The sequence below is a fragment of the Bos indicus x Bos taurus genome, chromosome 17 (genome assembly GCF_003369695.1).
Source record: "Bos indicus x Bos taurus breed Angus x Brahman F1 hybrid chromosome 17, Bos_hybrid_MaternalHap_v2.0, whole genome shotgun sequence".
NCBI classification, from domain to species: Eukaryota; Metazoa; Chordata; class Mammalia; order Artiodactyla; family Bovidae; genus Bos; species Bos indicus x Bos taurus.
Window position 1 is genome coordinate 6,589,066 of NC_040092.1, and position 12,136 is coordinate 6,601,201.

General features: G+C 49.1%; 1 protein-coding gene across 1 annotated transcript in view; it reads left to right on the top strand.

Annotated features, from left to right (window-relative positions):
* The window catches only part of TPST2 (tyrosylprotein sulfotransferase 2), a 54,565-nt gene extending 42,969 nt beyond the window's left edge, over positions 1-11,596 (top strand). The window contains exons 4-7 of the mRNA XM_027566439.1: positions 991-1,189; positions 5,715-5,765; positions 9,354-9,402; positions 11,070-11,596. Coding sequence (XP_027422240.1) covers positions 991-1,189; positions 5,715-5,765; positions 9,354-9,395 — 292 coding nt within the window. The 3' untranslated portion in view covers positions 9,396-9,402; positions 11,070-11,596. The remainder of the gene's footprint in view (positions 1-990; positions 1,190-5,714; positions 5,766-9,353; positions 9,403-11,069) is intronic.
* Positions 11,597-12,136: the final 540 nt, after the last annotated feature.

Consider the following 12,136-nt stretch of genomic DNA (forward strand, 5'->3'; position numbering starts at 1 on the left):
AGCTTATGAAACCCCTGAACTATATAAGCAGTAAGACCATCATGATCAGATGAGGTGGTAACCCTGTTATCTGGGAGACTGAGAAAGCATGCGTAAGATGACGGCATTTTCATCCTAACAGCAAACTGGAAACAACCTCCAGGGCCACCTTATGGGGATGGAAAAAGAAGGAGGTATTGAGTGAGTGGGGGAAAAAAAAGCCTACAGAGCAGTACTATATATAGCATGTAACTTCTGTGTTTAAATCTGCAAGCAAAACCATAGATTTTCCATGTATATACGTGCAGGAGAGAGAGAGAGCGTGCACTCTAACACTGAGACCTTAGAATGTACCCGATGCTCTTTTATTATTAACCTGTTTACTCCTCAGAAGAGCCCAGCAGGGTAGGTTAATGATTCCCATTTTATAGATGAGGACACTGAGGCTCAGAGAGGCTCAGTCACTCTGCTGAGGTCACACAGCTGGCACCCACCCCCAGGCAGTCTGGCCCCTTAGCCACTCTGCTTTTAAAAGCACAGAAAACAGACCGAAAGAAGAGGCAGACTCCAGAATGCCATGGTCGGGCCCCTGCAGGCAGCTGATGGACTGGGAGTGGTGACCACAGGGGCTCTTCACCTTACTGTTAGTGCTTTAGAATTACTTCTCAAGAACAAAATCTTAGCCCATCTTAGGTAAATAAAAAGTCATTTTTAAAAAGTCATAGAGGTCAAGGAAGAAGTCAAGGTCACGTCCAGCTTAGTCATGTAAATAAAAAGTCACGGAGGTCAGGAATCTGAGCCCCACTGAAATGGTGTTTCTGCCAGCTTCCCACTCTCTGCTCTTAAACCCATTGTACAGAGCAGGTATGCTGAGGCCAGATGACTCACCCACTTTCTCAGAGTTTAGGGGAGCCGAGTGGGTTCCAAGAACCAGGTCCCCCCCACCTTCCCTGCTGCCCCAGCGCCACCTGGGTCTGCCCACACCCCATCCAGTTCGCCCTCTCTCCCCAGGATTGAACGATCCACAGACCAGGTCATCAAGCCCGTGAACCTAGAAGCTCTCTCCAAGTGGACTGGCCACATCCCTGGGGACGTGTTGAGGGACATGGCCCAGATCGCCCCCATGCTGGCCCGGCTCGGCTATGACCCCTATGCAAACCCGCCCAACTACGGCAACCCCGACCCCATTGTCATCAACAACACACACCGGGTGAGTGCGCTGCCCACGGGGAGATGCGGCCAGGGGTGGGGGCTCCTGCTACCCGAGAAGACACTCAGTCCCTTGATTCCTAAGCAGCTGGCATGTGTCTGTCTTTGTATGACTGCTTGTATTCCCATTTTCGCTTGGGCCACCAGGAAGCTCAAAACCAGTGGGTATTCTGCCTCTCACACTCCGTAGCATCTCCTGGTGGGCCCGTCTGTGTGCTGATTTCACCCTCTTTCTCTGCTCAGCCTTGTCCTTTCCCTTCTGCTTCCCTAGCTGTCAGTTCATCTGTTTGGAAAGCCCTTCAAGTCTTTGTTGAGGCGGGGTGTGAATAAATCAAGGATGGGTCCCTTGATTGCCCCTGTAAGGTTTCATTTCTATTTATTTATTCATTCCCAGTTGTGCTGCATGGCATGCAGGTTCTTAGCTTCCCAACCAGGGAAGAGAGAGAATTTACTCACACAGCGGGTTGGCAGCTCTGCCCTTGTCCTTGAAGTATAAGCCCATCTATTGATCTCCTTCCTTCTTCTTCCCCTAACATCGGCTGATTCTGTAAACTTGTGAAAATGCTCAGAGATCCAAGGTAGACACCCAGAGTGCGTGGAGAGATTGGGTGTTGGCAACCTGGATACGGCTGATTATCACTCTGTTATTATTTTTGGTTTGATATTTACTATTCATTTTAACATTTACTATTTAACCATAGTTATTATCCCTTACACTGTACTTAGGGGTTTTGGATACTTTCCTGTATATATGTATATTTCATAATACAGAAGTCATTAAGGGATTAAAAAGAAGCCACAGTGACTGGTGGTGACCTTGGAATCCAGCCCCCAAGTGCTTCTCAGGAGAGAGAGGTGGCTGGGATGGGCCGAGAGCCTCAGAGAAAGCTGGCCTCTCCTTTCTTGCATTCTTAGCCAAAGCTGGCCTCTCCTTTCTTGCATTCTTAGCCAGGGGCTCAGCAGCAGCTTCTCTGGAGTCTCTTTAAAAGGCAGAGCCCCCGGCAGGTCCCAGACTGTGGGTCAGAAGCTCCCAGAGTCAAACCTGACCTTGGGCGTTGTATAAAAAGATGTTGATGAGCAGTGATGGTTTAGATCAGCTCTTTGGAGCTCTGCTGTTTGTGTGTGTAAAATAGAGAAAGTTCTCTAGATCGCTTCCAAAGAGGTTGACTCCCCAAAGAAGAACTCTTGTTTTCTACGAACTTAATGACATAAGTGTTATGAGAACCACAATTCACTGATTCACTTCACCTCATTCCTAACTGTGAATCAGATACACTTGTGCTTCTGAGAAGAAATATTTTGACCTTTCACATATGCAATTAGAGAGTTGAGTGGGTCAGTTTCAAATATGATTTTTTTTAAATTTCAACTTTCCGGCTTACATATCCAATGGTGCATATTTTGATGTAAGAACAGAATTAGATTAAAAAAATTTAAAAAGCCAAAAGCTTGCTCTAGTTTTGTGACCTTGTATACTTTTAAAATATAATCAAGATGACAAAAAACAAAAAGGCTTATTCCCTGAACACGTTGAACGTGTTCGTAGCTCAGTCATGTCTGACTCTTGGTGACCCCGTGGCCTGTAGCCCACCAGGCTCCTCTGTCTGTGGAATTCTCCAGGCAAGAATACTGGAGTGGGTTGCCATGCCCTTCTCCAGGGCATCTTCCCAACCCAGGGATGGAACCCGGGTCTCCTGCATTGCAGGCAGATTCTTTACCATCTGAGCCACGAGGCAAGCCCATTACTCCTTGGGGTTCCATAAGTCTTGACCAGTGCCAGACACCTTGTTTAGTCTTTACAGTGGTTTTGCTGTGGCTGGGAAGATAAATCCCCTCATTGGAAGCTCTGTGTGGGTGTGCGCTGAAGGCACAGAATGTTCCTGTCCTGGGTCCTGGCAGTACACTCAGTCCTGAAAGGACCGCAGTGCTAATGAGACCATCTATCCCCCAGCCGTCCATTACAGCCACTAGGCTTGTGCAGCCATTGAGCTGTGATGAGTCCATATGGGAAGGTGCTGTGCAAGTGTGAAATTCACACTGGATTTGAGGTCCTCATCAGTTCAGTCACTCAGTCGTGTTTACCTCTTTGCAACCTGGACTGCAGCATGCCAGGCCTCCCTGTCCATCACCAACTCCTGAAGTTTGCTCAAACTCATGTCCATCAAGTTGGTGATGCCATCCAACCATCTCATCCTCTGTCACCCCCTTTTCCTCCCGCCTTCAGTCTTTCCCAGCATCAGGGTCTTTTCCAGTGAGTCAGCTTTTCGCATCAGGTGGCCAGAGTATTGGAGCTTCAGCATCAGTCCTTCCAATGAATATTCAGGGTTGATTTCCTTTAGGGTTGACTGGTTGGATTTCCTTGCAGTCCAAGGGACTCTCAAGAGTCTTCTCCAACACCACAGTTCAAAAGCATCAATTCTTTGGTGCTCAGCTTTCTTTATAGTCCAACTCTCACATCCATACATGACTACTGGAAAAACCATAGCCTTGACTAGATGGACTCATACCTGCACCGCCCCCCCCACCCCCGCCCCGCCACAAAGCATGTAGAATTTCTCACTAATCATTTTTATATTGACCGTGTAGGGGAGGAAAACTTTCCCCTTTTTCTCTCCTAGGCTCTTTGGCTGACCTGATAATGAAATTGACATAAGACAGATTAATAGAGAAAACAAATTTAATATCATACATACAGGGGCTCATAAAAATAGGAGATTCACAGGAAGGGGCCATAGCAGGCATCTTTCATCCCTTTTAGGCAAAGAAACAATATGTTTGTGAAGAGCTGACAAGACAGAGACACTTGGGCTTGGGGGAGTAAGTTAGCAAAGAAGAGACAAGGTTTGTTCACACAACCCTCTCGGCCCCAAATTCTCCTTGTCTGGTGATAGAGATGCTGGGGATAGGAGGGCATCTTTCACTGGCGAGATTTATTCCCTGCTCCCAGGGGCTCCAAGGAGGATCAGAGTGTCCTTCTGGCACTGTTGTTGCTGCTGCTCTTCAGCCACTCACTCGTATCCAGCTCTTTGCAACCCCATGGACCTCAGCCCGCCAGGCTTCCTTCTCCTTCACTACCTCCCAGAGCTTGCTCAAACTCATGTCCATTGAATCAGTGATGCCATCCAACCATCTCATCCTCCTGCCTTCAGTCTTTCTGAGCATCAGGTTATTTTCCAGGGAGTCAGCTCTTTGCATCAGGTGGCCAGAGTATTGGAGCTTCAGCATTAGTCCTTCCAATGAATATTCAGGGTTGATTTCCTTTAGGGTTAACTGGTTGGATCTCCTTGCAGCCCAAGGGACTCTCAAGAGTCTTCCCCAGCATGACTGTTTCTTAAATAATTTTAATTCAAAACAATGAATATGCCAGATTGGTGCACTGGGGGGGGCGGTGACCTGCCCTGAACCCCATCAATTACATGTTGAAGTATTAATTTTTGGATGTGTCTGGTTAAGTTAAAAAAAAAAAAGCACCACTAGAGGGAATTCCCTGGCAGTCCAGAGGTTAGGACTTCGCACTCTCCCTGCTGAGGGTGTGACTCGATTCCTGGTCAGGGAACTGAGTTACCACAAGCCCCGCCCCCTGCCACCCCCACCTGCAAAGAAACCCCACTAGAATTAATTTCACTTTTTAAAAAAAATTTAAATACTGTGGCTACTGAGATATTTAAACTTACAGGGTTGTTCACATTCTGTTCTGTTGGACAGCACTGGTCCATCCAGTGCCTTGTGTTTCCAGAGAACAGTGGGGAAGGCCTAGGACTTTCTGGTTCCCGCCGCAGGGTCTTTGCCTGCCGTGCCCTCCGTCTGAAAGCTCCTCCTTCAGAGCTCAGCCTGGTGGGTTTCCTTGGAACACGGGGCTCAGCTCAGAGGCCGCGTGTCCCAAGAGGTCCTGTTGGGCCACTCGCTCACAAGAAGCCCTGGGCAGTCCGAGTCACACTGTTACTTCCCGTGTTCTACTCCCCAGGGTTTGGTCTGTTCTTGTTTCCTTGTGTTCTGTTGTTACTTGTGGATTGTCCGGCCCTCCCTCCTCTAGAATGGAAGCTGCAGGAGAATGGGAATTTCAATTTGTCTTGTTAATGTTGTAAAATCCCTGCACACCCCCACCCCTACCCCCAACCCCAGAGCTTAGAATAATGTCCGGAGCATTGTTAATAAACGTTTAGGAGGAGCTTATTAATAAGTGTTTGTTGGATGGATGCATAGATGAGCAGATGAATAAGTGAATGGGTGCATTTGGTGGGTAGATGGTTGGATGGGTGGGTAGATGGGTGGGTGGGTGGATGGGGGTGTGGATGGGGGGTGGAGGGTAGGTGGATGGATAGGTATATGCGTGAAAGGGTAGGTGGGTGGGTGGATGAATGGATGGATGGTTGGGAGGCTGGAGGGATGGGTGGGAGGCTGGATGGATGGAAAAATGGTTAGTTGGAAGGGTGGATGGGTAGGTGGGTGGGTGTGGAAGTGACGGGCTAAATTTTATTTTTTGATCATTTCTAAAAATAGTGATTTTTTTTTTTTCTCTTTCCTAGGTCTTGAAAGGGGACTATAAAACACCAGCCAATCTGAAAGGCTATTTTCAGGTCAGAAACCCCAGGGGGAATTCTGTAGTACCACATGTTGGCTCTATGCCCTCAAACACTTCACTGCTCTAGTGCGGCCGATGGTTTTCCCATCAGAAAACTGGGGGGGGACGGGGAACCGCTCAGGGACTCTTGAGCATCTGACCCACCCCGGGCCACGTCTCAGCAGCCCTTCTACCTGAGCCCTGTCCTTCCCCTTGCCCCCTGGCTTGAACGCAGTTAAAGGGATTTGGTGGGGACTGTCAAACTTTATGCCTCCAGTCTTAAATTCAGCTTCATTTTAAGTGGCCATTCCCAAACACAGCCACAACCCAGAGCAAGAATTTCCTCAGTCTACCCAAAAACGAGAGTCCCGTGATGCAGGTATGTGTGCAGACATAGACGTGATACAGTCCTGTGTCCCCACACGCGTCCCCCACACCTGGCCTTCCCTGCATCCTGAGTGTGTCCGTGGGAGTCAGTCCCTGGATCTTCTCAGAAAAAACCGCTCCTGGGACTGACAGTAAGCCATCCAGCCATCCTCCTTTGGGTGCAAGGCTGTTCCTTTAGAAAAAAAAAAAATTTTTTTTAAGTCGATTGATTCTTGGCCGTGCCAACACGTGTGAGATCTTAGTTCCCAGACCAGGGATCTAACCTGAGCCCCCGCAGTGAGAGCGCAGAGTGTTACCGACGGGAATGCCAGGGAAGTCCCGAAAGTGCTTCTTTTTTTCATGAGTTGTCCTGATGCTAAAATCAGTAGTTTCAGCTTGTTTGTGTGTGTGTGTGTGTGTGGTTTTAGTTTGTGTGTGTGTGTATGTGTGTGTGTTGGCCAATAAAAGGCGAACCACCCTGTACCAATTTCCATTTTAGTTACCAAACTCACACATTCTCACTGCCTGGGGACCCGTACATGTTGACCCTCTGGCATTGAGTCCGGTGGTCCCTGCATGGGAACCAGAAAGCCATCTCATGCCACTGTGGAAAAAAAAATGTTGCCAGAATTAGTCAGTACTAATTTGTTATTTGTTTTAACTCAAAGAAGATGTAACAAGAACAACAAACAGAAGTGGACTGAGGGGATGTAACCACAGTCTGAAACTCTTCATCTTTACATATAGTTTTTGGGGGCCCACCTGGATGTTCATTTTTGTGTTCCTGGCAGTCGCACGGTGTGAGCTGCTTTGTTTCGCTTTCTTAGTGTTTTTCCCTCCTGGGGGTTTTACTATGGCCATTTTGGGTGACTCCATGGTTTCCTCTGGAGTGCATTCTCTGCCACTTAACTGTTGTCCTCAGATGGCTTGCAATTTTTGCAATATTTTGAATCGTGTCACATACCGGTTTTGCCTCTCTTCTGTGGGGTGAGGGGTGGAGGGCTCTGTGGACTCACTCCCTTAGAATACGTTTTTAGGGAGTGGAATGGGTGGATGGTTTTTAAAATCTTTATTGAATTTTGTTACAGTATTGCTTCTCTTCTATGGTTTGGATTTTTGGCCGCAAGGCATTTGATCTTAGCTTCTAAACCAGTGATGAAGTCTGCACCGTTGGAAGGCGAACTGTTAACCACTGGGCCTCCAAGGAAATCCCCGGGAGAGTCCTTTTTAAGACTCTTCAACTACAAGGCTAAAATTGTCTTACAAAAGGGTTGGACCAGTTTACACTCTCTTGCACTGTGTGGGACTGTTTTTTTTTTTCGCTCTATTAGGACCAAAAATAAAGGGATGGAATATGCTTTGTCATCGTGGGCAGTCCCGCCCTCAGGAGAGCTGCCCCGCGAGTTATATCACAGTCCTACTTCCCGCCCTCTTCTCCTCCACTGTGCCCGCCCCCCGTATACACATGACCTCATGCAGGACACTGTAAAACTTGGAAACAGCCTTAGGCAACAGCTGAGTAATGGTGGTGTGTACATTGTACAGAATACTAGGGTACTATGTAGCCATCCAAAATGCCCTTGTGCAATGAAAAAAAATAGGAAAATTGGAAGCCAGCAAAACAAAGCAGCTCACACATCAGAATTGCAGCTCATGCAAGAAATGAGTACTCACTTCCTAAACTCCACACACCCTCTCCTTCCCAGGGCTTTGCTGTTGCCTCTACCTGGAATGCTTGGCTATCCACATCTGTGCACGGCTGGCCTCGTTTCATCATCTAGGTCTTTGCTCATGGGGTGATTTCCAGCACCAACGACCTGACTGTCCAGACACCAGCTAGCTGTTGCACAACTCAGTTCAATTCTGACACTGATTTCCAGACATAGCCTCTAACCCCCCAGGTGAAGGGCCTCCGCCCCACAAGAGTGCCCCCTCTTCAGATGCCCAGACTACCCACCTTTCTGTCACTTGTCCACCAGCCCTGAAGCTCTCTGAGCCTCATCCTTTAAGGATGTTTCTAGAGGTTTCATTAAGTAGTAGGCATGTGGCCTCCCCAGGTGGCACAGTGGTAAGGAATCCACCAGCCAGTGCAGGAGACACCGGAGACGTGGGTTCGATCCCTAGGTCGCAAAGATTCCCCGGGAGGAGGAAACGGCAACCCACTCCAGTATTCTTGCCTGAAAAACTGCATGGACAGAGGAGCTTGGAGGGCTACAGTCTATGAGGTTGCAAAGAGTCGGGCACGATTGAGCATGCACGCATTAAGTAGGCATGGTTGATTAAATCGTTGACCGTTCGTTATTCATTGCTCTCCAGAGGTCTGGGTAGGGGCGGCGGGCACTGCAGTTCCAACCCCTTAAACATGGGTGAGCAAGCCCCCACCCTGAAGCTCGGGGGCCCTAACCACCCCTCATCTCATTTGCAGACAAAAGATGCTTTTTATCACTAGGGAGACAGCAAGGGCTCTAGGAGCTTGGTGCCTGGACCAGGGTAAAGATGCAGGTTTATTATTACGTACATGCGTGCTAAGTCACTTTAGTCGTGTCCCGCTCCTTGCCCGCCAGGCTCCTCTGCCCATGGGATTCTCCAGGCAGGAATACTGCAGTGGGTCGCGGCGCCCTCCTCCAGGGGGTCTTCCAGGGATGGAACCCGTGTCTCTTGTGCCTGCTTGCATTGGCAGGCATGTTCTTCACCGCCAGCACTGCCTGGGAAGCCCAGATCTTTCATTACACTACACTGAAACGTCATCCCTCTGCAGGGGCCTCTGTGAATCGCTTTGTTTGAAGGTGCCCCAGCACCCGTCACTGATCAGCCCACTGTGTTGCCTGGACTTAATAATTCCGTACAGACGCGTTTGCTGAGCAGGCAGGCTCTCCCCACTAGAATGGGAGGCAGAGGGGAATAGGAGGGGGTCTGTCATGTCATGTTCTTTGATGCTGGGGAAGACTAAAGGCAGGAGAAGGGGACGACAGAAAACGAGGTGGTTGGATGGCATCACCAGCTCGATGGACATGAGTTTGAGCAAGCTCTGAAAGATGGTGAAGGACTCGGGAGCCTGGCGTGCTGCGGTCCATGGGGTCACAAAGCGTTGGACACGACTGAACAAGTCATGTTCACAGTAGCTCAGTGAGGGAGTGTGCTCGCAATTCAGTGGCGCTAAGGGCTGAACCTCAGGGCAGCGAGACCCTGGCACCCCCACCTGGCCGTGACCCTTCCTCTGTGTGTTGTCTTCCTCCAGGTGAACCTGAACAGCACCTCCTCCCACCTAGGAAGCTCATGATTTCCAGGTAGGTCTGTGGACTTCCCGGGGCCTCCCACCACTTCTGAGACCAGTCACTTTTCTGAAAAGCTTGTTCCTCCTGAGCCTCCCTGGCTCTGGGAGAGGCTACCAAGGTGGACTAACCCAGCCCATCTAGGTTTCTATGGCAATGGCTTGGGGAGCTATTTATAGAATCGGCTTGGTCTCCTAGCTCTGGATCTGGGTGGCAGCGGGGGTCAATGGTGAACCAACAAGAAACAAGTTCCTCTGTCACTGGACAGGGGCTACAGAGGACCAGTGTGATGGGGGGACTCTAGACCGATTTGCACAGGCTGTTGTTGGCAGCCTGGCTTCTATAAACAGCATCAGGTTGGCCCAAGGTAATTAATGTTCTAATAATAGTCACAGGCGGCTCTGGTCTAAGAATAGCCCCCATTGCACTGGCCCAAGTGGTCCTCGGCCATTACTCCTGTTACCCTCGGCATCCCTGGAGGCAGGTCCCCGATTTTACGGAGGAGAAAAACCAAAGCCCAGAGAAGGGCTTGGACTTGCTCAAGGTCACACAGCCGCCAAAAGTCATCTTCCCCCAGAGTTTGCTTTTAACAGATGATTTTCATCCGTGTTTTGCCAGGGGGGCAGGAAAACAGGTTCTGATCTCGGGAAGTCGAATATTTCAGAACGGACTCCAGGCTGGACTCCTGCTGGCCTGTTTCCCTGTCTGCAGAATGGGGGTTCGCCCCTGTTCTGGACTCCTGCTGGCCTGTTTCCCTGTCTGGAGAATGGGGGTTTGCCCCTGTTCCACTTGCAAGGGTGGTTGTGAGTTGAAGTGAGCTGGCCCGGGTGGGGGCACTGGGCCCTGGCCGTGGGCCCCAGAGCTAAGGCTCCAGCCACTGAACTCACTTCCTTACACTCCTGCTTCTCTGGTCAGGCTCAAGGAAACCTGGGGGGACTCGGAGGCTAGGACCAACTTGCCTGGGTATTTATTCTGCTGCTGCTTTTAAACTGTAACAGAGCTTCTAGCCTCGAGCCTGTTTTTAGTCTCCTTGCCTTCTTTTTAAATAATCAGCGTGTTTTTTTGTTCTTCTTGAAATCCCCTTTGCATCAGCCCCCAAGGCTGGAGAAACACTTAAGTCATCGTCATTACCAGGATTCCCATCTTGAGTTGTGCTAAAATCCAGGACTTCCGCTTTGTCCCTAAGAAGCCTCGTGTTGAAAGCAGCCTTTTCCGGGTTTCTTCCCAACTCGATTCCCCTCGCTCTCTTTCTGCGGGTTCCTTAGTAGAATCCTGAACCTTTGATGCAAGCCAGATCTGTTCCCCGCTTTACTGTTCAGACGAGGTACCAGAGACAGTGTGCTTTAGCTAATTCCTGGTAGGGAGTTCCCCTTGAACACACTTCCTCCCCTGCCCTCCAGAAATTCACTGGCACTTTTCATCACTGCCATTTGCTCCTCATTAAGTCAGGAAAGTGTACCTTCGAGGTCAAGAGGCAGCAGCAGGCTGAGCTGTGGGTAAGAACCCAGGAGACATTTTTAAGTGTAGATTCTCTTGGCCATCTGGGATGCTATAGGAAAATCCCACAGGCTTATGTGAGTGCACGCAGACCATCCGTCCAGCCGTCACACGTATAAATATACAAGAGCTATTTTGGAATCATGACTCTGGGGCCTAACGCCCGTTTTTTTCCCCCCTTTCAGATCTCGGCACATGGTTTTGTTTGCCAGAAGAGGAGAAACTTTGCATTCGAGTGGAAATCGGACCTCTAATCCAAGCATATTGCTTGCTATTAACCGCCAAAACAGGACTGCTCACGAGGAACATCTTTGCATATACGTTTGCAAAAGCTATGTCATTGGAAACTTAACCTTGAGATACTCTGTCTTAGGACAGTCCGGGGTAGAGAGCCAGGGGTGTAAAAGTAGTCCAGCTTTTGAAACTTAGGTTATTTTATATTTTTCCCCTCGAGAACTTTTTTTTTGTTTTTTTTTAAGAAATGGATTTGCCATTCTCAATTCGCAGGACTGCTGTGGTGGCTTTGTGTCTGGGTCAGGGCCCACCGCCTGTGCCTCTCCTGTTGACCCTTACTTTTGAAGTCAAAGAATCTATTTAAGAATTTAATATATGAGGCTTTCTTTTATTCTTCCTTGGTTCTACTCAGTTTCACAGAGAAAAAAAAATTATATATATATATTATTTGAATAAACTGAACAGGGATTCATTTGTCCATGCTGTACTTTACAGAGAGCTTCCCTGGTGGCTCAGGTGGTCAGGAATCCGCCTGCCAATGCAGGGGACCCGCGTTCCATCCCAGGGTTGGGAAGATCCCATGGAGAAGGGAATGGCTACCCACTCCAGTATTCTTGCCTGGGAAATCCTGTGGATTTCCCGTGGAGCCTGGCGGGCTACCATCCACAGGGTCGCAAAGAGTCGGACATGACTGAGCAACTTTAACACTTACTTTACGAGTGAATAGATTTTTTTCTTCTCTGTGTTGAGTTTTATCAGGTGGATTGATGAAGAGCAAAAGCTGGAGAATAGGTCCATGCAAGGGCACAGCTGAACTCCCGTGTCGGGGATCCCAGGTCCACCCTCGGGCTCTGCAGTTGGCTAGAAGAACTCATGGAATTCAGCAAACCCGGTGGACTCAGAGTTAATGGTTTATCACAGTGAAAGGATGTGGATTAAAATCCGCAAGGAGGGACTTCCCTGCTGGTCCAGTGGTTAGGAATCCGCCTTGGGATGCAGGGAAGGCGGGTTGGATCCA